We start from the raw sequence: 27,768 nt of genomic DNA, 5'->3' as shown, positions 1-27,768 counted from the left end.
TGGGCCGCTCGTCGCGCTGTCCGCGCCCTAAGGAGATCGACGATATTTACATACAGAACCTTATTACCGAGCGTTGAAAATAGTTTGAAGGGTAACACCGCAATTTCAGGCAACGTACTCCAATAAAAGAACCACGAATAATGACTATATTTGAACTCTACTGACTTGAAAGACAGTCACAATATTTCTTTTGTTGTTTTAATGTTAGCCATTCCCTTTCCCCTCTTTTCTAGATTATCTGTGCCGCATATCGAACCTGAAAGTCAGGGCAACCTTATTCACTCTCAGTACCCTAAGTGTAAGTTTTCGGTTCTCAATTTCTATGGAAACACGAACATCGCAAACGTTCCGCTACACTAAGGGTACTGAAACTTACACTAAGGGTACAGTTCTTTCCTCAGTCACTCAGTCATTCATTCACGTCGTCTTTTGTTTAATAGCGACTAATTCGCTAAAAGGATAAAGTTCTATTTTCTTCGACATGTTTTTTTTTTGTATTTTATGGTCATGGATATTTGGATAAATATTTCTTCTTAAGTCCCGAGGAAATACTAGAATCAGTACAGCAATTATAATTTTATTCACACTTGTGATCGGTTATGTTACTGTTTGTCACTATACTTACGAGTACAGTCGCAGTCGCAGCAGAAGTGGATAGCGGTTATGGTGTTCAAAATGATTTACACACGACTCTACTGCAAAAGAGTGTTCACCATTTTAAGCGCCAGAACCATACACTTCTGCTACTTGACTGTACAAATCAACGCATGTAATAAGAGCTCCTGGCGACATGCCTGCGCAGTGAGCGAAATACGGACCAAATTGGCGGCGGAGCAGGGGGGGACGCGGGAGGCGTAGGAGCGCGCGCGCGGCCGTCACGCCATTGGCTTGTTAGTTGACAGATGCGCAAACAATCCCCTCCACTAGCCACCCAGAGCTCTTTTTACGTGCGTCGACTTATACTTAATAGCGACATTGTCAGGGGACTTTTCTTATGCTTTTTTTTGGTTGAGTCGCTTTAATTCCCAAAGACACTAGATCCTTGCTTTTATCATACTTTTTATTTACTTGTTTTTAGTTTTTAAAAATTATTTTTCTTACGCTACTTACATCAAAGTCGCCGATGGTGAACCTCGTGGCGGCCTCAGCGAAGAGCTGCGCTGGTGGAGCTGACTCCGGCGACAACACCTATCACACTCGCAAGCTAACACACGCACTGGCAACACTCGACGCGACTGTCATGCGACTGTCGCGTTTCAGGCCCTACTACGAAGTGCAAAATTCGAACTTAATATCTTGCCGTCCCGCACTCGCTTATATTATTTAATACGAGAGTGAGAGCGACGGTATGATACGAACTTCGATTTTTAAATTTCGTAGTAGCCTCCCAGAGGTATTGTCTAATGCGCTGACGTTCACGATAGCATTCACCATCCTTTTCTACCCTCGTTTTAAACCACGTGACAGAAAAAAGTAGTGAAAACGATTGATTCCAAGTGCGTTAGACAATAAAAGTGATTTTCCACCGGCGAGGCGAGAGGAGACGAGGCGAGACGAGAATTAAAATTTGTATGGCGGCGCCCCGCGGCGCTCGCGGCGGCGCGCGAGAATACATACAAATTTCATTTCTCGTCTCGTCTTGACTCGCCGGTGGAAAATCACCATAAGGCTCAGCCAACCGGCTGGAAACGTCTAAACTATAGGAGTTCAAATAAAATTTTATTTAAAGTCCCAAGATTTCCACAGACCATAGAGCATAGATAAGTCTTTGATTGGATCTTGCATAGTTTTGAAGCTCCCAGTACATTTTATTATTTACATTAGCAACAACAAAACAGTTTTACTTTTTATTTACTTAGCATTTATAATAAGTTAGTGGTATTAGCATATATGAAGGATTAGAATTTTATTTACAGAAAATAATTGCGGTATGGTCCTTCGAGCCGGATCATAGATGTTTTTTTTCTTCTTAGTTTCATGTGAAAGTTTTCGTATACTTGCTTGCATGTCGTAGTTTTGGAACCCCTGCTTCCTTTCATGGAACTAGCATGAAACTGTACTTGTAGATAAAGTACTTAAATGTTAAAATAAGAGGAACTTATTTTGTTTAAAAGACGGTGTTTTATATATAAAATTTAGAGCTCGTTCCTATTAAGTTCTGCAACAAAATCGTTGAGATTAATTTTAAGCGATAATACCGCTTGTGGTCTACCTTGCTTTTTGTTTTATTTTCTTAACTCACTCACTGTATTCAATAATAAAAGAATATGTAGGAATGTATATCTGTAAAAACTAAAATAGGTACAAAAGGCACACCAACTCGAAAGACCATTCCATTCCCCACCACCCCCTACTCACATCTTGGTCGCTCATCATCTCCTTAGTGGACACAGTGGTCTCGATCCTGCGGATGGAGCCCTGATGGATGTCCACGTCGAAGGCGAGGCACTGGAAGCGCCTCAGCAGCAGCACCACTGGGATGGGCAGCACTCCGGCCAGGATCATGCAGAGGGCTATGAGCAGCACCCAGTCAGGATACGGGGTCTTGACTACGCGACCCTGGGGAATAATTTTGTCAGTAAGTTAGACGTGTTTCCTTGCTATGGCTGTAGATACATCTACCGGTGGAGAAGAAAGGAAAAAAAAACCACATATCTCTATCAGGGGGGATACAGCGGTAGGGATAGGTGAAACAGGGGATAATACGGCTGTAATAATATCCCTTAAAAAGTAGGTTAATATTATTCTTCAGTATGAGCACGGGGGCGCTGGCAAAAAGCGAAGGAGTTAAACCCACACATACTTTTTAGGAATTATAACTCTGGTGTACTTATTGTACTGATGACGCAAGACCGGCAGTTTGACCGTTTCGTGTCTTTTGCTTTTATTGTTTTTTTTTGTATCACGTTATCATCCATACTAATATATAAATGCGATAGTGTGTTTGTATGTTTGTCCGTCTTTCACGCCGTAACGGAGCTACGGATCGACGTGATTTTTGGCATAGAAATAGTTAATGGGCCAGAGAGTGACATAGGCTACTTTTTATCCCGGGAAAATGCACAGTTCCCGAGGGAACATCACGCGAGCCGCGGGCAAAAGCTAGTTAATAAATATTTCTAATCTGTCTAATAATTCTAATCAGTCCTCCTCTGTTCCTTCTCTTTGAATGTGGATATATCTACCAAGCAAGTGGAGTACCTAGGGTAACTAGGGCACGTACTAAACTATACGCCATCACATCAAACTTCATTTGTAGGTGCACTGTAAGTCTGTAATCCAGCAAATTGACAGCGAAATTGGCCCGATGATGACCAGGATAAATGCTAGGGATGTAACGATGTGGTTTTATGGGAACCGAAAGCGGAACCAGATATTTTCAATTTAGTTCAACGGAACTAGGAACTGAATCGAAACCTAAAACGGAACCGGAATCAGAATCGGAGTCTGAGTGCAAGCGGGGCGATGAGCGAATGACTGGTATAAACCTGTTTGTTTTTGATGTATGCCGCTCATGTCCCGCCGCCGCGCTAAGCATTGACATCCGATATAACTTCCGTTTCAAAAGTAACGGAACCGGAGCCGAAACGGATGTTGATCAAACCTAATTTCCGACTTAATGGACACGGAACCGGAGCTCCGTAACATGGGAGGATATTGTTAATACTAGTCGCTTACCTCCTCAGCATTCCAGGCGCTGTAAGTGGGTGGCTTGATGACCATGAAGACGAGCGAGGACAGCAGGATGCAGGTTACGATGAAGGGCCGATGTAGCGCCACGTCAGCTGCCAGTACAGCCCCGGCCGGTAGCCCGTCATCTCGTAGATATCGTTGGTAAATCTGGGGCGAGCATACCGCGTAAGTACTTAAGTTTCGGCTACGACTGTTACGCTGCCCTTCCAACAGAGAAGCGTTGCGAGTCACGTGTCTGTCATAAATCGTTTACCGATCCTCGTAACGTAGTTTGTTTGAAAATGCAAGGAAAGTCAACAAAAAAAGCTTGTATTATATGTAAAGTATCAAACATTATTTTTCTACCGTAGCTTATTCAATATTTTTCAAACGGATTTTTCTGATGCCATTTCTCACTCTCTTTGAGTAAATTGTGTCCGTAAAATGTGAAATGTTAAAATTATAATCGCAGGATCTATTTTTGTACAAATCTATGGACTTAAAAAGGCACATTTAGGTAAACCACTTAAGCACGACCTGCAAGACAACCCTGTCTCAGTAAGCCACCATTGTTTTTATCAAATAAGCCTCTGGCACGTTTATTGTGAAAAGGCTCTACTGCAAAGAGAAAGACTAACTTCTCATGTCCATAGATGTAGACGACGGAGACCATTTCCAGCAGCGCCACGACAACCAGCCCGATGGTGCCGGCGAATGAGTCGAACATCTTGAGCCAGTACTCGCCCGCACCCGTCGTGAAGATCAGACCAGTTGTGAAGCAGAACAGGCACACAGCGCCTGCACACACCCATAAAATACCTCCTTTACCGATGTAACTCATGCAACGCATATTTATTTATTTAGGCACTTTTTTGTGTCCGTTGTGCGGTCTGAGATGCCGCTCTCGCATAAGCTTGTTCAGCCATCAGAGAAACTGCCACTGATACAATGCCTAGGTAAATCATCATCACAGATGCAAAGGCCGTTGATGAGGACCCTGTTTGATAGAGAGATACCTATGGTTTCCGGATTGGATTAAGTCTGGTACCTAATGTTGGAATGAAAATACGTCAAGATCATTTTGGTAGCAAATGCGTCATGTGTTTATAAAAACCGTGATAGCCTACTGCTTTGCAGCTTGGCCTATAGGATATTCAATTATTACAAGCTATACGGTGAAGGAAAATATGGTGAGAAATGTTGCACAAAAAACAAAGCAATTGAATGGTGTACGTAAAGTTTCTTATCTGTACTCCCACGTGAGAAGAGCAGCCCAAGCCCTCTTATACTGAGAAGATGCCTGTACCCGGAAGTCATCACCTATTGATAACCCACCTGTAATAATTGGCTTGCTGATCCTCTTGAAGAACTCAATATCGAATATGGTGCAAAGCATGCCCTCCATGATGCCAATCTGGCTGCCGAGTCCCAACGACAGTAGCATCAGGAAGAATATGATGGACCAGAATGGTGCAAAGGGCAGTTCCACAATGGCTTGAGTGAACACTATGAAGGCCAGGCCTGTGCCTTCTGCCGCCTGGAAAAAAGAAGTTAGTTTGGAAATACAGTCGAAAGTGTTCAGCTACCTTTCGTTCTTTGTGTCTTTGCATTTGAAGATATTGTTTAATTGGGGCAATCGAAACGTGGAAAAGGTAGAGCGGTCTTCATTCGCGGATTGAAACGCGATGACTCGCCAGCTATTACATGAACCCTTAAGGGGTTATCAATAGTGGCTCGTAATTTTCCACTCACTTACTTGTACCACTTGTTTATATAAAATAACAAAAAAAATTGAGGTGGTATTTATTAACAGTTGTAGGTTACTTACTCAACGCTTTTAAAAAGCTGCAAAACTGACAATGGTCATAGTTAAAGTACATAATTGGATGCTTAAAGGGCATTATTGGAATACTCCAGATGTATAGACTTTTTTTGACTAACTGGTTTGTCATTTTTTCCACTTTACCTCGGAGATTATAACTCGAATTTCCAATAGACGCGAAGTTGTCAGACAGTTGTGTTCACAGGTGGTAGGACCTTGTGCATGGTCCGCCCGGATTGCTACCACCATCTTGCTCGCTAATCCTGCTGTGAAGCAGCAGTGCTTGCACTGTTGTGTTTCGGCGTGGAGAGTAAGACAGCTGGTGCAATTACTGGCACATGTGAGGTATCCCATCTAAGGCCTCTAGGTTGGCAACGCATCTTCAATACCCCTGGTGTTGCTGATGTTTATGGGCGGTGGTGATCTCTTACCATCAGGAGACCCACATGCTCGTTTGCCATCCAGTCGAATAAAAAAAAAAAAGAAAAAGAAAGTTGTTGACGAAACTGTCATAATAGGTACTGACGGTATTAGTCGGTGGTCATGCGGGAACACTTGATGAAAAGCACTAGACTCAGGACTGAACCCTGAGCTCCCTACCTCATTCAGCTGCTTGCCCATACTGCAGTCGGAGAGATTGAGGTTGGTGGTGATGTTGTTCTTGACGAGACTGTCGTAATGTTCACGGTAGTATTCAGTCGTCGTGTTCGGTAAGAAACCATCCACGTGGTGTGCTGCTAGAATCTCGATGGAGCTGAAATGATAGGGTCCAGGTTAATAATGCTGGATAAAATTAAAACAGAAAATATTAATAAGTACTTCATGCTTACAAGTTAACTCGAGGTGAAAATATGTCTAAAGTGATTAACCGTGAGCCCGACAATAAAACTGTCATTGATCAAGAAAGTGGTTTAGCATTTTTGATCTAGCTAGGTTTTAGGTATTTTTGATACTTAGACCAACAGTGACTCTTCTTTGAAATTTTACAGTTTCTTTTATATTAGGAAGGTGTCTAAGTTCCTTACTTTAGCCTAACTTCATTATTTTCAACATGGTTGTAAATTTTACGTGCCTATTATACCTACACATAATCTAATTTCGTACCTAAATTACGCCGCACCAAAAGGTCGGGTGATTATTACTTGGCAAAATATTTGTTTACTTGAGGAAATTTCCCGGTTTGGAAAAGTCGTAGATCCAGCGCTGGTATACATTAGGTATATTCAAGGTCAGAGTGAAATGGCTGATATTGAACTATAGTAAAAGGCGTTAAAATAAGACCAGTGGCGTAGGAGTAATATTTTCGTAAGGCAAATGTGAAATGACGATGATGAAGTGGAGAGTAGCGTGGGTTAAGTACCTATGTCATACCTACACCAAACTACTATATATTTGTCATCACTGTCGTCATGTTTTGTTTTTATGAAATATGAAATTTATGAAATTACCTGGTGATACATTTCTCAGCCATGGTCCACGCCTTGAACCCGAGGATGCTGAAGATGACCACGGAAGCGTAGATAGCGGTGAGCGCATTGCACACAGACACTAGAAGCACGTCGCGCACACAGTTGTTGTCGGGAGGATTGTAGGAGCCGAATGCGATGAGCGACCCGAACGCCAGCCCGAACGAGTAGAAGACTTGCGTGGCTGCGTCCAGCCACACCGTGGGGAGGAGGAGCATCTCCAACTGTAATAATTATTTTTACAAACTTTTATTTAACTTGCAATGTACTCGTATGTATGCCTGTCGTATGTATCTACACGTATGTGAGGGGCAAATCTTGCAAGTTTCATTTGACCCACTTCCAGTGGTCGGATTGACTTGAAATTTGGCATACTTATATAAATCTGGTGACAATACAATAATCTGGTAGTGACATACTGGTGGTTCAGCCAGAATCGTCTCTATAGGACGGAACTCCTCAACGGTTAATGGCATCAACTTGAAAGGTACGGAAATAAGATATTAAAAAGTCTTCTACAATTCACTTTGACTAGATAACATTGTAGATATTTTTGAACAAATAAAAAATGCATAAGTATGCTTTAATAGTCTCTAATTTATTTATTTATTTAAAGGAGATGGCGGGACGACTTGGACGCATTGCAAATAGAGTGGCAGGAGCTTGCTCTCGATCGCGATAGACACGAATGACGGAAAAAAGGGAGGCCTTTGCCTAGCATACAGCAGTGACAATTAGAGCTAAATAAAAATAAAACTCCAATTTACCTTCGGCTTATACATGTGGATGATGCCGTCAGCAGAGCCAGCAGCGTGATGCCTCTCACGAAAAATATGGTTAGCACCACGTACGGGAACAGAGACGTGAAGTACACCACCTAGAAAAATTTAATTTTAACCATCAGCTAGAGACGTTTCTGTAAACTCTTTATTGTACTTTCTTAGGATGTAACAGATTACTAAATAAATTGTACCTACTTATAGGTACAGGGTGATATCGGGATCGTGGAGCAAAGAATGAGCATCAAACATGCTTTTTACTCATAATTTCTTAAGTATTCTATTGGTATTCTAGCAAAGACGGTTAGTTTTCAAAAAGGTTGGAGATTAAAAGTAGGGCGACCATCATTGTAAGCTAAAAACTTTTTAACATTAAAATAAATGAATACCCGTAAGACATCAGTGTTTAAATTAAAGCATAAAAAGTTCACATCGCAATCATTTACTGAGTCAAAAAATCATCCTGCGAATTTGAATTGTATTTTTTAAATACTTAGACAGGTAGTTCGTTTTTGATTTTTTGCCCTGCCTGCCCCAGCCTTAGTTACGCCATTTCATACTTATCAATAACCAGAACGTAAATAATCCCTCAGCGATGCGATATGTACAGTCAGCAACAGAACTAAGTCGTTGTGGTACCTAAAATGGCCTAAACACTCTCTTATTACCTTGGTAGTAGCGCCCGAGTACTGCCTTTTCGCAACGTAACGTTGGTAACCTGTTTCATTTCGCAACTTTTCATTTCGCAAACTCTATGACTGTAAATATTTCAGGATTTATTTCAGGGCCATCGTGTAGAACCCTTTAGGTTAGGTAAGGTTAGCTTTATTAAAAATCCTGAAATATTTACAGTTTCAGAAATATTAAACAGTTGAGAAATGAAAAGTTGCGAAATGAAACAGGTCGCCAAACGTTATTCGCCGAAACATTAGTAAACCAGTAGCGCCATATGTAGATCATTGCACTGATAGAGCACTGTACCGCTCATCCCCTTCTGCTGCTCACTGTACTAATACCAACCTTCCCACTGCTCTGGATCCCCTTCATGACAATAAAGAAGACCACGATCCAAGCCAGCAGGAGACACAGTACGATCCACCAGCGCGGCGCCCCGGGCTCGTCGATACTCGGCGACGCATCCAACGCCTCCCGTACCAGAAGTAGGCGGTTGCTGACGCTTTGGTGCATTCTATTTGAGCTGTGCTGTTGTCTGAAGGACAGGAGGCCCAGGGGAGAGTGATCTGCAACAAGGAAGATTAAAACTGGTGGGATCTCCTACGCAAAGAATATAAGTAGGTACAGAAAGTAGCAATAAATGTAATTAAGATATTTACTTACATTGTTTTTATAAGCAATAAATATACTAGAAGAATAGCTAAGTGCACTGAAGTGGGCAACGTAGGTAAGTATTTGATATCGTTATCAACAAAGTAATTATTAAACAACGAGCTTTGTTAATTATACAACGAATGATGTGTTCTATTTCTTGTGTTTGATTCTATTAGCTCTGTTAGTAAGTTTTGCTCAGAGCAAAGAATATTTAGATATTTATATAAGTATAGGTCGGTAGGTAAGGTACCTACTTATAAAAAGAAATTGTCGAATGTATTGTACCTACTTGTAATCGCAACACCTCATAACGGCTGTACTTATTAGATTAATTCTTTTTCTGCTGTGTTTATAACTATACCTAGTGCCATCCACGAAGACGCGTGATTTTGTCAAAATTAGACATTAATGACATTGTAATAAGAACCACGGCACGCGTCATCGTGAATGACTCTACCTATATAGAAATACATTGTGTGTTAAGGGCAGTAAATATGGAATTTCGAACGAGAGGCTATTAGAAGCCCGAATTCAAAGAGCTTTAATGAGTCGATTTCCGCAATTCCAGTACCACCCATGCGACATACAATGTTTTTCGTCATGTGAGAAAATATCATTTTTACAAAAACTGGCCATACCACTGGCGCTGTTCAGGTGTGGGCTAATTAACAGAACTAACTTAACTATGTATCTTCTTTTACGCTCTTACTCTTTCTTGTAGGTATATTGTCTACGGCCACATCCGGGACAATTTTAAACCGTCTTTAGCTTTACTTTTCCCGCCATTCCCGTTTGATTTTCCGGTCTCTCATCAAGCAAGCGTAGTAAAATTATAGCAAACAAACAAGATATATTTTTGGACTATCCAATATCTCGAATGATTGGTGCGTAAACGTTTGAACATGCGAATGGGCTGCAACGAATTTAGATAATAACTGGAATCATTGAGCAGGATCAATCCTACGGCGGAGTTGAATAAATCTCGTACGTTTTGATGTCTAAAACTAGCATGCATCACTAACCTTGTGATGTTTTCATACGAATAAATTCAAGATTATTTTGTATATCAGGGTTTCTCAAACTTATGGCTCCACGTACCCCTGTTAAAGTTTCTAGACGACAGCGAACCCCTACCTCCCCCCCCCCCTAACGAAAGTAATAAAACTGGCTTTTATTTCAATCACGATAACGTAATAATGTATATTATTTATTTCAATAAAAGGTAACAAATAGGTAAGAGTAAGTCTTGTCAACGAAGATAGGTACAAACTGAAACAAATATTAAAGAAATAAGTAACAAATTTGGAGTTGAAATAAAAAATACATAAAGACTCCAAAAACAAATCTTAATCATCCTGCCAGTCTTGCAGCCACCATCACGTAAACCTTGTCGCGAACCCCCTCCGTCGAATAGCGAACCCCTAGGGGTTCGCGTACCCCACTTTGAGAAACCCTGTTGTATATCAAAGAATATTAAGGATCAATTACACTAGGCTCAAAACATGCTGATACACCATAAACGCGGTGACGTGACTCATTGCGTCACGTTTTTATTCCGTGCCGCCTCAGACGTACCGCCCACATCGCTCTACAAAAAACTGGCTAAGAGCGTATCGTACACGCTTAGGATAGGGTTCCGAAGCGATTACGCAAAAATCAAATAATATTTTACTAAGGATTTCGTATTGTGTACTGAATCTTCCAAGTTTATAGGTATATTTTATACCTTAGGCTGCTATTTACTCTTAAACTACTAATAATTCTCAAGCAATCTTAGCCGCTATAATTTTCGATGTAAATTTGATATATTTACTACCATTCTGATTTTTTTCAAATTTTTCCACCCAACAGTTTAGATTTTAGGGGGGACGCTCGATTTCAATGAAAATTTGCACTTTAAAGTTGAATATTTCGCAAACAGATCATTGAAGAAAAATTTCTTAGCAACCCCCCAAATTTTTTAAAGACCTATCCAAACGATACCCCACAATATAGGGTAAGTCGAGAAAAACAAATCACCCCCACTTTACGTCTATGAGAGCTACCCTAAAAAAATTTTTCGCGCTTCAAGTGGAAGTACACGTGGGCTGAAGTTTACCTCTTCACGGCCACAAAACAAACTGAAGTGACGTGTTCTGTAAACCATAGAAAAACCAGCGACAAATCAAATTGATTTTTAATTTCATTGCAGAAGGATTAATTTTGAGTTGAATGTTGGTCATGTGTATATAGATGACCGTGGCGTGTGAGGGAGGCATTCCATTGGCTGTCACGTTCCTACATAGGTACTCTTTGCTGTCACGACTAGATGACTGTGACGGTGAAGAGGTAAAGTGATGTCATTACTGTGCCAAGTGAAATTTTTCTCGTTAAAAATGTAACGTATCAACACAACTCAAACGCCCTGCTGTCAACTCTAGCCTGCTGATGATATAAAATTAAAGATGGCTACTAAGTAGGACAGTGACGAACACTAGTACGCTTACTTTATTATAAAAAACAATAGTAGGTATCAACATAACACCTAGCTAAAAATAACTAAATGCCTCGAGCACGGCCATGCACGAACGTTCCCTAATCCTATTAAATACTAACATTTGCCCACGGCGCGCTCTTCGGTCTGTCAGTTACATTGAGTTTCCAAGATATAACTTAATTCCTAAAATATTTATATTCCATTATACCTAGTGCCATCCACGAAGACGCGTGATCATGTCAAAATTAGCCATTAATGACATTGTAATAAGAACCACGGCACGTGTCATCGTAAATGACTCTACCTATATTATATATATATACATATATATATACCTAAAGAATGCAAAGTTCAGAAGTTGTGTGTGCCTTAGATATAGAATGACGGTTCACGTACAAGTACCTAACTCAGAGACTTCATTATCATTACTTCTATAACAGCCTGTTCACAGCTCCCTGTTAAATTCCTGCTATCTTATCAGACAGATAGACCATACTAGAAACTTACCCTGATGCTGTTAAACAGGTAGAAGAACACCCAAGTGATGATGACATTGTAGTAGAGAGCGACAAAGAGAGTCACAACGCAACTGGAGATCCCAATACCCCCCAGCCAGGGGTGGATGGTGTTCCACACGCCCAAGGAACCCAGCCGCATCTTCTGGCCGATTGCCATCTCGATCAGGAACAGAGGGATGCCTTCCAGCACCAGCATCACCGCGAACGGGATGAGAAAGGCTCCTGTGGAGAAAATTTGGAATGTAGATCTCATGCCGTAAGTCTGTTTCCCAAAGTCACCACGTTAAGTTACCGCTTAAACGTAATTGTATCAGTTCCTGTGCCCAAATGGCTGTCAGGAAGAGATCGCTTTTAAGCAATAAGACCATCTTATGTCTAGAGTCTTAGAAAATTAGTGCAATCAATTCCCTATTACAACTTACGAATGCAGAGTAAGGAATCAAGTAAAATATTTACCTACTGACTTCGCAAAAACTAGGAATATTTTTTAAATAATAAAATGTCTAAGTGCAATCCACTAATTAAAAAAAAAAGACTATTTAGGTTGTTTTCCACCAGCGAGGCGAGACGAACGAGGCGAGACGAGAGAGGCGAGACGAGAATTTAAATTTGTATGGCAGCGCCCGCGCTAAAAGTCGCTGAACTAATGTTGTTCAGTTTGACGAGTATGATCTATGTTTTAATTATTTGCTCGTATTACAGGCCACACCCGGTATAAATAAAACTACACTATATATTACAGTTTACAATCCATACGGCGTCATAAACGTGACTCAAGCTGCAATGTCGACTTTATTACTCTACTACATTTTCGTTGGTGGTAGGCAGGTACAAAATTGTTATATTGAAAATGTATTCATTTTGCTGGGCACTGTTTGTTTCGTTTTGTATTGTACATTTATATTTGTTTTTTAATAAGGTGATAATATTTGTTCTTGGCCCTCTGGGTTGCGGCAGAATATCAGTGTTTTGCTCCTATGAGCAATGTTGACCACTGAGCCATGACCCTTTTGCACTACTGCAGCGCACACAAACAATTGAAAATTGTTTACTTTTAAGTTAGGACTGTTCTTTTTTTTTCTTATTTATGTAATTTTGATTGTGTGTATTGCAGTAACAAATAAACGTTTTATCTATCTATCTATCTATTGTTACTAGCACAGGACCTGTTTGGCGATCAGATCGAACTGCGCTAACATTGTAATATGCTTTCAATTTTATTAAGCCACTGCAGTGGCCCTGAATGGTACGAAACAAAACAAGTAGAACAAAATAACGACACTATGTTACGTAACTTAACTTAGGCATCCTTACTTCTTACTTAGTATAAAAAATGTGAATTGTATGTTGAATGAACTACTTACAAACAATTATAAACAATTTTCGCGACCTTATGTCCTTCATTTTAAGTCATCGGGAAATAATGACGGCCTTATTTTACAAATTACTCAAGGTAATGCAAAGCCTCCTACAACTGTCACGTTTAATTAGACCCCCGCTATAAAATGAATCTGATTTATCATTGTCATCATGTCTCACCCTTCTCAGAAAAGTACTTAGGAAAATTGTGTTTGTATTCCTTTAATTAATAAAACGCGTGTGTCTCCTACAATACAACGATAAGTAATCCATACTAATATTATAAAACAATATTCGGAAAAACAATTTTATACCTATAATATAATAATACAATCGACAAAACTGTTATGTGTAATTAGGCAAAGTTACATTAAGTGGCTGTTTCCCCATCCATTGATTAGTGTTAACTGACGGTTAAATGTGATGCCGTCTCTATTTGTTTTGTTCGAATAGACGGAGATGGCATCACATTTAACCGCCAGTTAACACTAATCAATGGATGGTGAAACAGCCCCTAAGTATGCGAAAGTAACTTTCTGCGTAAGTAATTTTCTGCCTAAACAATACATATTCGGAATTCACAAATTATGCGTAAAGCCCTTTCGGCTTACATTGGTTATGCGTAAGAGAATTCTGCGTAAACTGTTACGCGAAAACAATTTCGGCATAAATACTATTATGCGTAAACAGATTATGCCAAATAGAATTATGACAAAAAATATGCGTAAACAAGGGGAACCATTAGGTATAGGTACTGGTGTGGAAACTGTGGTCTACCCCGAGTACCGTTTCGCTCGCTCTCGTGTTAAATACTATTAGCGTGAGCGGGATACGAAACGATACCACGATAACAATACAAAATACTAATTTAGAGCTATCGAAAATACTGTAGACTAGGTTTATTTATAGATAGAGAGGACATCTTATTTATGGTCACGAAACAGGCATAAGCAGCTTGCAAATGTCCTAACCTTCCGACCTTTGCGGCGAAATGCGCTGCAAAACGGCACGGCATTCTTAGATTAACAATTTTATTTTGCTTTTAGTTGATAGCTTAGAATAAAGAATAGACCAGAAATCAAATATATACGGCTGTGACTGTAGCTAAACGTGTGACATCCATAAGACATTTTAATTAACGATAGCTTTAACAATTACCTTTACCAATGGAGAGTTTTTTTTTCTCGAGCAGCAATGTAATTCAAACGTTTATTTGACGTTTCAGAGAGGCAGCAAATAAATGTTAGTATCAGTTGTTAGCTGTTACCGATACATTGCGTGCCGAATTCATTTGTATGAAAAGAAAGTTTTTATTTTTTTAACTAGAAATACTAATTTACGTTCATTAGGGCTTATGCTTTCAGTCCTTAAATACTTAGGTATATGTTCATTGGAAGTCCTTAAAATATATCTGTTCTTATGGAACCCACGACCTACTACGAGTAGGTATTGAATTTAGCAATTGAATTACAATTCCGGAGATTTTGAAAAAAACATGAAAATCCTATAAACGTAGTGGATGGGGTTTTAAAATGTTATCCTGTGGGAATATAGAAACAAAATTCGGTACAAAATTCCATCCAAATCCGCGCAGCCTCTTTAGCATGAAAAAGTAACATACATGCACGCACATACTCTAAAATTTTCGCATTTAGAATAAGTATGACTTCGACGAAAAAAGGAGAAACGGTTCAGTTGATTTTTATTCTAAATACATGCAATAAGTACTTAGGTATACTATTCGCGGACCACGGATACCAATAGGCAGAGTTTAATCTTTTTTTCACTTCTCATGCTCTTAAAATGTTACTTTAGTCTCTGGATTAAAGTATTTTTTTAATTTACGTTGGAAACGCCTAAACAGCCAACACGGCGTCTGTGAATGGAGGATTTTTAGGGCCTGTCCATTAGTCGAGCGTACCTACGTTTTTAAAAAGTAATATTGTAATTTTAACAGAACTTTGTTTTTCCTCGAATTCAAAGTGAAAAGTAGAGTGTATAACGCATGACTAAACAACCATAATGCCACTCGAACTATAGCCACCCTCGCTCTGCTCGGGTGGCTAAACATCTCGTGTCATTATGGCTTGTTTTAGTCCCTTGTTGAACAATGTACTAGAATAGTTTTGTTTACTTCAGCAAGGATCTAAAGGTTTTTGCCCCCTACAATACACGAAAAGTATAAGACTATGCCCATTAGCACGTTTCGTAACCAACCGTCGCCGTCGCTTGTCATGTATGCGCGTTACATTCTGTCTCTGACACGTTCCTTTCACGATCATGGTATGATACGGTTGTAGTGAAGACCCTTGGTATACATATTTGTAAAGGTTATTGTAAAATAATTATCTATTTATAGCTCCTTTGGGCTCTGCTGGATTATCGATTTTGGCTGCTACGGCGTAGCTCGTAGACAGTGCTACGAATCTCTACGAAACATTGAGTTTTAACTCTTTTACATGCCCCGCGAATTTAGATGTGCTTCCACAAAATTAATCATAGTTTTAAGTTGTTCACTATGAGGGATTAATTGAAAACATTTTAACAAATAAATTAAACCGCCGAAATAGCTGAAAAGCAAAAAATAATAAAGTTAAATACAGTTTATTTAAGTAAAGTATACCTAGGTACAGTTTGAAGTCGGTCCTCAGCACTAGTCAAGAGGATTGGACCTATAGACGTCTACCTGATGGGCTTCTATCACTCCTCTGGCTCGTGCTGAGGCACTGACTTTAAACTGGTACCTACCTAGGTATACTTCACTTACATATAAGTACCAAGTATTTAACTTTATTATTTTTGCTTTTCAGTTTTTTCGGCGGTTTTAATTTTTTGTTAAAAAGTTTTTATTTTATACCTTTTTTCCCACCCTTGGGGTAATTTTATATAATACCAACTTCAAGGTATACCTATCAATAAAAAAAGATTATGAAATCGGAATACTCTGTAAAAAGCTATGCTGGCCATACATAATAAAAAATATACGCGTCGACTGAGAACCTCCTCCGTTTTCTTGTCGTTGAAAAACGAATAATATTTTAGAGAATTCAAGTCATTTTGTATTATATTGCATACCTACTAGTAAGTCGAAATTTGTCTACATCTATGTGGTTGCTGTACGCACTATGCATGGAAAAAGGTTAATAAAGTAACTGATATGAATTCGAATTTACAATTCAGAACCATATAGTATTTATTACTTTTTAGAGTTCCGGAGCCAAAATGGCAAAAACGGAACCTTATAGTTTCGCCAGTCTGTCTGTCTGTCTGTGTCTGTCCGTCCGCGGCTTGCTCAGGACTATCAATGCTAGAAAGCTGTAATTTGCCGTTTTGCTGTTTTTTTGTAATGTAAACTATGCCGAACAAATGGTACAATAAATTAAAAAAAAATTAAGGTGCCTCCCATAGACGTAAAGTGGGGGTGATTTTTTCTCATCCAACCCTATACTGTGGGTATCGTGGATTTGGTCTTTTAAAACCATTAGGGTTTGCTAAGACGATTTTTCGATTCAGTGTTTGTTTGCGAAATATTTAACTTTAAAATGCAATTTTCATTAAAATCGAGCGTCCCTCTAAAATCTAAAGCGGTGGTTTTTTTTTAAAAATCAGGTTGTAGTAAAAAGTATATCAAACTTACAAAGAAAACTATAACGGCTAAGTTTGCTTGAGAATTATTAGTAGTTTAAGAGTAAATAGTAGCCTAAGGTATTAAATATCCCTAAACTTGAACAATTACCCTAACAATGAATCTCCGTATAAAATACGAAATCCTTAGAAAAATATTACTTAATTTCGCCGTAATGGCTACGGAACCCTATTTTGGGCGTGTCCGACACGCTCTTGGTCGGCTTTTTTAATATTAAACGAGAAATTCTTGAATATTAATTATTTATTTATTTTTGTCGGAGATTTCGGAAATGGATCTGACGATTTCAACGAAATTTGCTATTTATGTCTATTTCAGGGGAAAGCAATGGTATGGTGGGTCTAGTTTGGTGTTATATCTGGAAAACCGTGTGTTATTGAGTTTGATGTGTTTTTCTTATGGCTAAATATCATGGTAATTTCTATAACACTATTACAAAAAAATATTTAAAAAAAAAAAAAAAAAATATTTAATGGTATTCTTAAAATTAATTGCAGTATCGCTTAATTGCACTAAAATAAACGTCTGGTTTATATTTATGTTTGTATAAAAAATATTCGCTGTATAGTGGCAGAAATAAGGGCGAGATATTTGCTCAGCAGTAAGGCTCAATATAGACTATATATAAAAAAACGTACCTCCACCATTTTGCTGGCACAAATATGGGAACCGCCAGATATTGCCAAGTCCGACGGAGTACCCAATGATGGAGAGGAAGAACTGCAACTTCCCGGACCAGGCAGCACGGTCCTCCCCCGGCATCTCCCGCTGCAGCGACCCCCGCGACCCCTGGAGCACTATGGTGACCCCATGGGGTCTTTCGCTCCCATCCGCCCGGGTGTTCAGCGGCGCCAACTCATGCCCGTTCCGAGGACCAATCGGTTCAGCTTTAACGGCCATTTCGAATTCCAAATTCAAATTTTAATTTTAACTCTTTTTAACGGCGTAATTTTCTTTCTCGCCAGTTATCTACTTAAAATTACGAAGTCAATTTTATTGTCTATGGTTTTTATTTACATATAGCGTTTCAGTTTGACGAGATTCTTCGAATGGTAACTGTTGCCTATGAATATGTTCATAATATCACTATGTTTGGTGTATCTCGTAGTCGAACATGAAGAATCGTATCGCGTCTTTCTTTACAAACTCTATCACTTTAACATATGTCGTAGTCCGTTGTAGTAGTTTATGTCGTAGTTTTAGTGAATCCCTGAACACGTGCGATGCCTCTCTGTGCATAAGAGTGAATTATGGGTCCTGCCGACACTAAGCAAATGTCATCTCTCTACTGCCGTTTGGGTTTGTTTAGTCTATGGTTTTAACCTGATCATCGCCATTTTATGGAGTCGTATTGACGAATCTGTAACAAAGAAAGAATATTAGTGAGAACCCAAGGAAAATGAGAACATTTATATTCTTCTTTTTTTATTAAAACAATATTTCATCATCATGTTCTTCTTCTAACAGTAAGAATGTAAGTAAGTATTTTTTCCTTCATTTTGCTCAGTGCAACAGAACAATTCGAAAAGCGGGCACAACATTCTCAGACCACCCGTCGCCGGCGATGGGTGACCGAGGGCCAGAGAACCCACGCACTCGCGACCGACGGCGTGTGGCACAGCGTGCGACGCACATCCAGACGCCGCCGGTCGCGTGACGGGCCAGAGAAACCAGCGCCTAACTTGTCTACCCCGTGACGGCGTCTAACCGCTTTGCAATACCACAAAGCACTAACCCCACGGACTAAGGGTTCGACACCTGGGACAAGAGACTTTATTGTGCCTGACTTTATGTGAGACATCGTAAACCATAGACCCGGCAGTTGAATTGAATTCTCAAAAATTATATCGTGGATTTCATTAACATTGCACAAAACCCCCGACTTTGTCGTTTCAAAGTTCATATCCCAAAAACGGCTGAACCGATTTTAATAAAACTTTTCTAAGAACCATCGCTAGAAAACTGGCTTTCAAATAAAAAAAACCGCATTCAAATCGGTCCACCCGTTTAAGAGCTACGGTCCCACATACAGACAGACATACTGGTCAAACTTATAACACCCCTCTTTTTGCGTGTCGGGGGTTAATAAAAAAGATATCCACACCAAACTTGTGGTCTCTAATTTTGCATTTTAGTGTGAAGGAGAAACAAACGTACCTACACACACACACACACACACACACATACTAACAAACTTTCGCATTTATAATCATCATCATCAACCGGAAGACGTCCACTGCTGATCAAAGGCCTCCCCCTACAACGCCACAATGAACGACAACTCGCCACTTGCATCCACCGGTTGCCCGCAACTCTCACGATGTCGTCAGTTCACCTAGTGGGTGGCCTGCCAACGCTTCGTCTTTTGGTTCTTTCAATTCTAATACTTACTTACTACTTGCGTACTACATACATACTAATACTAAATGCTTCATAATATCAGTAACTAACAGTCACCAAGCAACATTTTTTAAATCTGTTTAAAAAAAATACCTTGTTGAGTTTCTTGCCGGATTCTTCTCAACAGAGTAACCGGTGGTAGATTTCTTTTGACATTCATAAGTGCTTGTTATAGTCTAAATTGAATAAAGATATTTTGACTTTGACTTTGACTTTAAGATAATAATTATGTAAGTGTACATTTGAAGAAATCAGCATGACCTACGTTATTCGTGCGTGGCAATATTTTAATTACGTATAGGTAGAGTCATTCACGATGCGGCGTGCCGTGGTTCTTATTACAATGTCATTAATGGCTAATTTTGTCAAAATCAAGCGTCTTCGTGGATGGCACTAGGTATAGTCGGATAATGATGTCTGGAGGGCAAGGCCATTTCATCATAATTGTGACTAATGTTTTAATGAGACGGCGAGTATCAGCCCAGAAGTACTCTAGTTTTCCACTGAAATTTTAACTCAAACTAAAATTCTTTATTGCGTTAGATGTTGTGAAGAAGATCTATGTTAAAAAGTATGAATAACCATATTGAAATGACCGCTATTAAATTAACAATAAATAAATATCACGGGACACTAGACACCAATTATTTACTAGTCCCAAAGTAAGCAAATCTTTGAAGTACAGATGGCCTAGTGGTTAGAGAACCTGACTACGAAGCTTGAGGTCCCGGGTTCGATTCCCGTGTCGGGCAGATATTTGTTTGAAAAATACGAATGTTTGTTCTCGGGTCTTGGGTGTTTAAGTATGTATCTATCTATATAATTATATTTATCCGTTGCTTAGTACCCATAACACAAGCTTTGCTAAGCTTACTTTGGGACTAGGTCAATTGGTGTGAATTGTCCCGTGATTATGGGTGTACAACTACATAGAATTAAAATTCTAACCTGTAGATCATCATGTAGATTCATTAACTTAACATGTAGATCAGAACTCGTCAGTTTTGTACGTTCTTCTAAATTCAAATGGAAAAAAAAGAAAACCGATCCTTCGTTTCGAATTTCGAAAGATACTTACCTATAGGATTGAGCGGTAGGTACTACAATATAAAACCCTAAAAACATTGATTATCCAAGAATTCCCGGAAAGTTAATGTATAACGAAAACATAATCTCATTAAATATGAATGAGTTAAAATCACGTCATGCCGCCTCCTACGAACATGGGGGATACATTGTAATATTTAACAGCACATCGCAAAACGTTTTATTACAGAAAGTTTTATTTGACCGTAAAACTGTCAAAATTATCATACATACAAATTATATTATTCAAACAACTACATATTTAGCTCGAATTATGTAAAAGACGCGTTCAAATTTTTGTGATAAGGTACACAATATTTTGCCAGAAAATCTTTACATGACAGACAAAATATTAAAGCTTCAAATTAATAAGCCTCTTTTCATCACAAGCCGATGTTTCAATAGAAATCAAAAGCAAAAAAAAAAACATGCGGCTTTATTGATCTCTTTGATGTTGCGTTCTTATTAAAAGCTCTTTTAAATATTTTCTTAAACAGGACTCGAGATTATAACCTAGTTTGCCGCTGGTAACGGGGCAGGGCCCAAGCTACCGGTGGTCAGGGCCGCAGAGTGTGGAACTTCCGGACTATGCGTGCCGTGTCCAGAAGTACCGCCTTCTGTATCTGGCCCTTGATCCAGCCATCTAGCGAGTCTCTTGAGATGTTGGTCGAGACTCTTCGCTATTAGACCGTTTGCCGAAACGACTATTATTATTATTATTATTATTATTATTGATAGAAATTATCTTTTAGCCAAATCTGAAAAAATGCACGCCTTAACTACTTAACTTATCCAACTTGATTCTGTCTTAGTCAGTATTTTAAATAAGCCTCTCCCAAACGTCTCTATTTGTAAAGCGCCTTTGAAAGGGGCCCCGTAACCATGTCAAGGCCGCGAGCCCCCTAGCCAGGCCCCGGATAATAAAGGGGAGGTGGGAATAACAGGAATACAGGAATAGGGGAGAGCTGTGAGAAGGTTTACTGTTCACCTCAGTACGACTGCAGTGCTTTTATTCAGGAACAACCACACGAGCTACTGTTAAACCGTATTTATTTTATATTTGAATACTTATGTATATCTTCATCTATAGGTAGGTACATATAATGTGTCTGTAATTATATTGTACTAATATTGTAATTGAAAATATTTCTGAAAAACTGTTTTACTAGTGCAAGAGCTCAAACAAAAATTGTAGAATTTTTGTCTATTTGTTAGTTTGTATGTGCTTTTGTTCACGTTCATCATAGAAACGGCATAACCTAGAAGGATGCGATGCCTCTTTACCAAGGAAAGGGCAGGCAGAGACTATTATTTATTTCCACCTGCAACGATCCTGCCATATCTTTCGCTTCATCAACACTCAGTAGTTTTTGATACATGCTCGTCGGTTTCGGGTACTCTTGACCTGATCTTTCTTTTGGACATCTTTAATCTGATATATTTAGATTTTATAATGGAGTTATCATACCCAGTTGAGATTATTAGATTACGTATTCCAGAATCGGTGACGCACATCCGTATTGGATTAAACAGGGCCTGACAAATAAATCTGATTACCCTAAACATTTAACGATTTTACATGGGACATGGGTCAAATACACTTCATAACCGTTTACCGTAATTTCTTGCAAGCTAATTCCAATTTAACGAAAATCCTTATGTCTTACTCTCTTCTTCTTTGTCGGATAGTCTTGACTTGACAGAGCAGCCGTGGTCACGTAGCACAATTCTACGCCAGTTCTCCCTGGCTGTCGCTTCTCTGGTGCAAGTGTTGAGGGGAGTATTTGTGAGGGCTTTTATCTGGTCAGTCCAGCGTCGATGCGACGCGTGCAGTTAGCGCTGCTACTATATAGTCTTTCTGACGCAATTTTTTCACTGTAATTTTTGATTCATAATGTTTTTTAAACATACTAATACTACCTCATTAGTCCTTATATTTGACCTCGGATATACCTATGTAAGTAAGTGTTATCCTTCCTTATGGTGATATCACAGTATTTAGTTTTCAGTTTGCTTATGTATATCGCTTGCGTTAAGTTCAAAAGAGGTTCTGTTAGGAATTGTCATATCGATTACTGACCCATTGACCGATGTGGCATTGTAGTCTATTCTCTACCAACTTAGCGATAGATAGAACTTGCGTTAAAAGAGCTCTGTGTTGTTGATAATCAGGTTATTAGCATTTATATAATCAGGACCTTGTACGAAAGAGCGAATACCTCCTAATACAAGTGCTAAACTTAAAAGGAGGATTCGTCATTTACCTACTCTACTATCGCGCGCCCGCGGGTTTACTAGGTAGCAATTTTCGGGGATATTATCTAAACTCCCTATGTCCTTCACAGGGTTTCAAACTGTCTCCATAACATGGGCAGCAATCCTCGATGAACCCGTTCATATATGTATATTCACAGACATAAGTATATTAAAAAAGCCGTGGTGGCCTAGTGGTTTGACTTATCGCCTCTCAAACAGAGGGTCGTGGTTCAAACCCGGCTCGCACCTCTGAGTTTTTCCAAATTACATTTGAAATTTACCACGAGCTTTGCGGTGAAGGAAAACATCGTGAGGAAACCGGCACAAACCTGCGAAGCAATTTAATGGTGTATGTGAAGTTCCCAATCCGCACTGGGCCCGCGTGGGAACTATAGCCAAAGCCCTCTTGTTCTGAGAGGAGGCCTGTGCCCAGCAGTAGGACGTATATAGGCTGGGATCAAGTATATTTATCAGTGTCTGTTTAAAATAACTAATGACACAAATCGAACAGTTCAAACAATAGCAATTACGTTCAAAAAGCGTTCAAATCTTTCTTTCGTTACTACTTGGGTACGTAACAAAACAGTAAAAAATTAACATGTGAATTGATTTTGCCATGTGTTTATAAAAGGAAATATGCAATGCCACAGACAATAAAGCTTGAACAAGTCATCCTGTGTTCGGAGTAGGTACTGTTCAAGTACTGTTATTGTACAGAGAAGTAATTGAACTCTTGTAAAAGAGTTCACGGATCAAGCATGATAAACCTACCTAACCTTAACGGACGGGTGTAATTACACTTTTGACCAAGAAGTCGAACTTGAAGGTTCCGTTCAAATGTAGAAGCAAGTGGAATACATATAAAAAAAAAATTCAGAGAGGGAACACTGCCAGCATCTGGGTAAATATTCTGCATATTGCGGCCTTTTTTAGGTTTCCATAGTCAACTAGGAACCTTAGAGCGTTTTCAGAGATTATCCGATCCGATATCGGTTTTGGACGCCGATACGATATCGGGGCAAGTAAAATGTATGAAATATGATCAGGTACAATACTTCATAGGTACATTTTGCGCTCTTATAGTTTCGCCATGTCTGTCTGTCCGCGGCCTGTCTGTACAGTCAAGGAATTTAATTCATATGGGCCACCATGGAACCTTTTCAAAGGAAAAGTCATTACAACTTTCCTTGTTAATTAATGCGATGTCACTATGACGTTTATTGTGAAATGGTTCCATGGTGGCCAATAAATTAAATTCCTCGACCGTACGTTAGTACTATAATATATTCTGTGCCGCGGCTAAGCTCAGAGACCTGTAGTACTAGAAAGCATGAAAAATTTGGCATGAATAATATCAGTCACGCCGACAGTGGTAAAATAAAAAAAATAAAAAATGTTAGGGTACCTCCCGTACAGGTAAAGTGGGGATGTTTTTTTTTCACTTCCACCTTATTTTGTATGGTATTTGAAAACGAAAAGGGGTTTGCAAAAATATTTTTTGATAAAAAAAAAGCGAAAGCCTACTACTACAACAACTATTATAAACTATTATAAGCAAAGCTTGAAGGTACTAAATATGGATACTAGACAACGGATAAACATACTTATATAGATAAATACATACTTCATCATCCCAGCCTATATACGTCCCACTGCTGGGCACAGGCCTCCTCTCAGAACAAGAGGGCTTGGGCTATAGTTCCCACGCGGGCCCAGTGCGGATTGGGAACTTCACACGCACCATTGAATTGCTTCGCAGGTTTGTGCAGGTTTCCTCACGATGTTTTCCTTCACCGCAAAGCTCGTGGTAAATTTCAAATGTAATTCCGCACATGAATTTGGAAAAACTCAGAGGTGCGAGCCGGGGTTTGAACCCACGACCCTCTGTTTGAGAGGCGATAGGTCAAACCACTAGGCCACCAATATATATATATACATATATATATCCAATAAGCTGATTCAATCAAAGCCAGATTGGATTACAGTCTGTGTCAGGTCCTTTTATGATATTAGGTACTTACGACGTTCCAAATTATATACGAACAAACGTTCGAAACGTTTCGTTTCGTTCGTTCGTTCGAACGTTTTAAATATTATTACGCTTGCTGTAAGAACATCCTACCATAGGTTTGGAAACAAATGGTTCGGTAGCTCAGTCGAGCGAACTATGCCCTTAATGTAAGTTTTCGGTTCCAAAACACGTCTCGATCGCGTTCGCGTTAAAATCTCAATTTGTATGGAAACACGAACATTGCAAACGTTCCGCTAGAGGCGCTGTTCGTGTTTCCATACAAATTGAGATTTTAACGCGAACGCGATCGTGACGTATTTTGTAACCGAAAACTGAATGATGTACAATCGAGATCAAAAATATCTTTACACTTTATCACCTTGTCTGTCACTTTATGCCTTCTGTCAATTTTATACAAAAGTTCTAACACGAAGTGACAGCAACAAGATAGTAAAATGCTCAGGTAAAATGTAAAGATTTCTTTGACTTCTACCAGGTTGGAACCTTTGTGCTACTAATGTCATGTTGACATCCCATACTTTTTTCAAGGAAATCATAGTGAGATTAAATTTATTATTAAAGGTTCACCATAATTCACTTTGTTCAACCGTACATAATACATATAGAGTCAAATCTCATCGTAAAGTTCTGCACATACCTATGTGTTATTTGATCGAAATGTGACCTAAATAATAGGTTACACGTGGTTAATATAACTTCACGTTTAACCTTTTTTTTAGTCACGCTCCGATGTAAAGATGCAGATCTTTTTGTATTTTAGTTTTGTAGAGTTATCAACTCTATCAACGTTGTATTTTTGTCTACTACATCTTTTTTGTTTGACTTTCGTTATTCATTAGTGTCCAGTTAGAGACCGTTTGGTAAATAAAGTGCAATTTGGTGTAATTCATTATAGTCCGCTAACGTAAAACAAAAATAGTAGGTTATAAATAAACAAATACGTGATTTAAAATCTTGATCCTTAACTTTTACTCGTTCTTTTGACTAAAAACTACTAAGTAGTGATCAATATCGCGTTGTTTGCCTTCACATCAAAACAAAAGCAAATCTACTCCAGCTTGTCTATGTGCAAGGTTTTTTTTACAGGAAATTAAAGGTAGGTAACCCACGTGTACAATGCACATGACATGTGCCCAGGAATCCTGACCTTCCCAACGCGGCGCATCCTCGGAGCACCGCCGCGCACAATCAATACAAAACCTACATGTGGAAACCCTGCATTTAACCTCTTTAGTAAATAACTTATTTACAAACATTTTAATTTTTATTAACGACTCAGTATCTAGTTTAATGTTACGCAATCGGAAGGTCAATAAAATAAGATGTGTATCTACCTACTCTTCGAAGTAAGAATTGCATTAAAATTGATAGACTTAACGAACTATTTAATTTAAATAAAAAATCTTATTTTCAATATTTACGTTTCGTTTTTTCTGTTAAGTAGCTAAAAACAAAACGTAAATATTAATTAGAAAGAAAACTTTGTTTATGCAGTGAGAACAAAACGTACTTTTCCGGCTTTAGAATGTTTGAATTGTCACTGGCTGGTCACTTTTTCAATTACAGTTCGATTTTCGAATTTTCGTTCGCAAGTCAAAATACGCGGCGCGGTGCGAAGATTCGCGAGTGGACTGCAGCCACCGACATCAAGACGCTAGGGATGCCGTATGCAGTGATACCTATATGTCGATAAAATGAGTAACTACGACTTACATCATTTATTGTGTTATGTTTTTTTTTTCATAAAAAGCTGCCTGTGATTTACTGCACTGTGATTTATTTATTATGATGGTTTTGTTTAGAACCATGACAAAAAGGTCATTATTCGTTACTATAATTATAATACTTGATACCCGTAATAGGTAGGTACACACATAAAAAACACTACGTATGCATAACGTGCATGTATAATCGAACAAGGTAAACTCTTCTTGTTATCGTTATTATGAAATAAATCAAACATAAACATACTGAGATAATTTGCATTTAATTACTCAATTACGGCAACTTTATTACGCTTATAAATAGACAACGACGATAAAATGTATCTTTCGCAAAAATATCTTGAGTGATTATGTTTAATAGTTAAAACGACTAATAAATCAACGTCAAAATGAAGGTGTGATAAACAGATGCTGTAGAAGATCCATCATCTCTTCTCTAATAAATACGAGCGTTAGTTAAGCTTTTATAATGATATAATGGGATCTGTGTTATGATTTTTGATTATTTAACTTAAATTCTTATAAGGTGAAATTTCAAGTAGGTAGTTAGTAAATAATAATGATAAATAAAATTACGTATACTACAATAACTTTCTCCTCCACTATTATAATAGTGCACCATACCAGTCCGCGGTACCTTTTAAAGGTGTCGGTTAACTTTCCGTTGAACTCGCCTTGACCATGAGCTAAGGATTCGTTCGAAACATACGTGATACCTCAACAATTGATACGGAGAGACGCGTGTGCCTTATTTCATTATAATACTTAAATTATATCTATATCTGACGTAAGCTTTATTTCAATAACTACTAAACTCTCCTTGCCGTAGTCGACTAAAAAAATATAAAATGAAAAATGAGAGGGTATTTGCGAAAATAATGTTGAGAAAAATAATGTAGGTAGTTTGGGGTTTCTTCAAATATTTACAGGTTCTTCACGAACATTTATTTTGATTAGCATTGGATGTATGCTCGATGTTGCGGTAGCTTTGAGAATGTACTCGTTTTGTGTGTTGTTATTCTGGGTGGTGGTGTGGATAACTATGTAACATTATGTATTGTTTTATGTGGCAGTGGAGGGCAGTTTTTACATGTTAACATATTATTATATGTCGCACAGACATAGCTGTGGTGCACGATTACTTACAGAGAAGCAAGTAAATAATAATTATTTGAATACTAGCTTTTGCCCGCGGCTCCGCCC

The 27,768-nt window shown here is 38.8% G+C and overlaps 1 protein-coding gene across 1 annotated transcript in view; it reads right to left on the bottom strand.

Moving 5' to 3' along the window:
• LOC141441894 (sodium- and chloride-dependent transporter XTRP3A-like) overlaps positions 1-26,488 on the bottom strand; it is a 26,813-nt gene extending 325 nt beyond the window's left edge. The window contains 16 exon segments of the mRNA XM_074106787.1: positions 6-27; positions 1,111-1,188; positions 2,359-2,559; positions 3,679-3,767; positions 3,770-3,840; positions 4,311-4,470; positions 5,008-5,209; positions 6,095-6,248; positions 6,943-7,184; positions 7,728-7,768; positions 7,771-7,837; positions 8,760-8,890; positions 8,893-8,980; positions 12,052-12,284; positions 17,706-18,427; positions 26,352-26,488. Of these exon segments, the coding sequence (XP_073962888.1) occupies positions 6-27; positions 1,111-1,188; positions 2,359-2,559; positions 3,679-3,767; positions 3,770-3,840; positions 4,311-4,470; positions 5,008-5,209; positions 6,095-6,248; positions 6,943-7,184; positions 7,728-7,768; positions 7,771-7,837; positions 8,760-8,890; positions 8,893-8,980; positions 12,052-12,284; positions 17,706-17,967 (2,041 nt within the window). The 5' untranslated portion in view covers positions 17,968-18,427; positions 26,352-26,488.
• Positions 26,489-27,768: the final 1,280 nt, after the last annotated feature.

Source organism: Choristoneura fumiferana, chromosome 24, assembly GCF_025370935.1.
Source record: "Choristoneura fumiferana chromosome 24, NRCan_CFum_1, whole genome shotgun sequence".
In the NCBI taxonomy this organism is placed as follows: Eukaryota; Metazoa; Arthropoda; class Insecta; order Lepidoptera; family Tortricidae; genus Choristoneura; species Choristoneura fumiferana.
The sequence above is the reverse complement of the archived record's forward strand: the minus strand, read 5'-3'. Positions and strand labels throughout refer to the sequence as shown.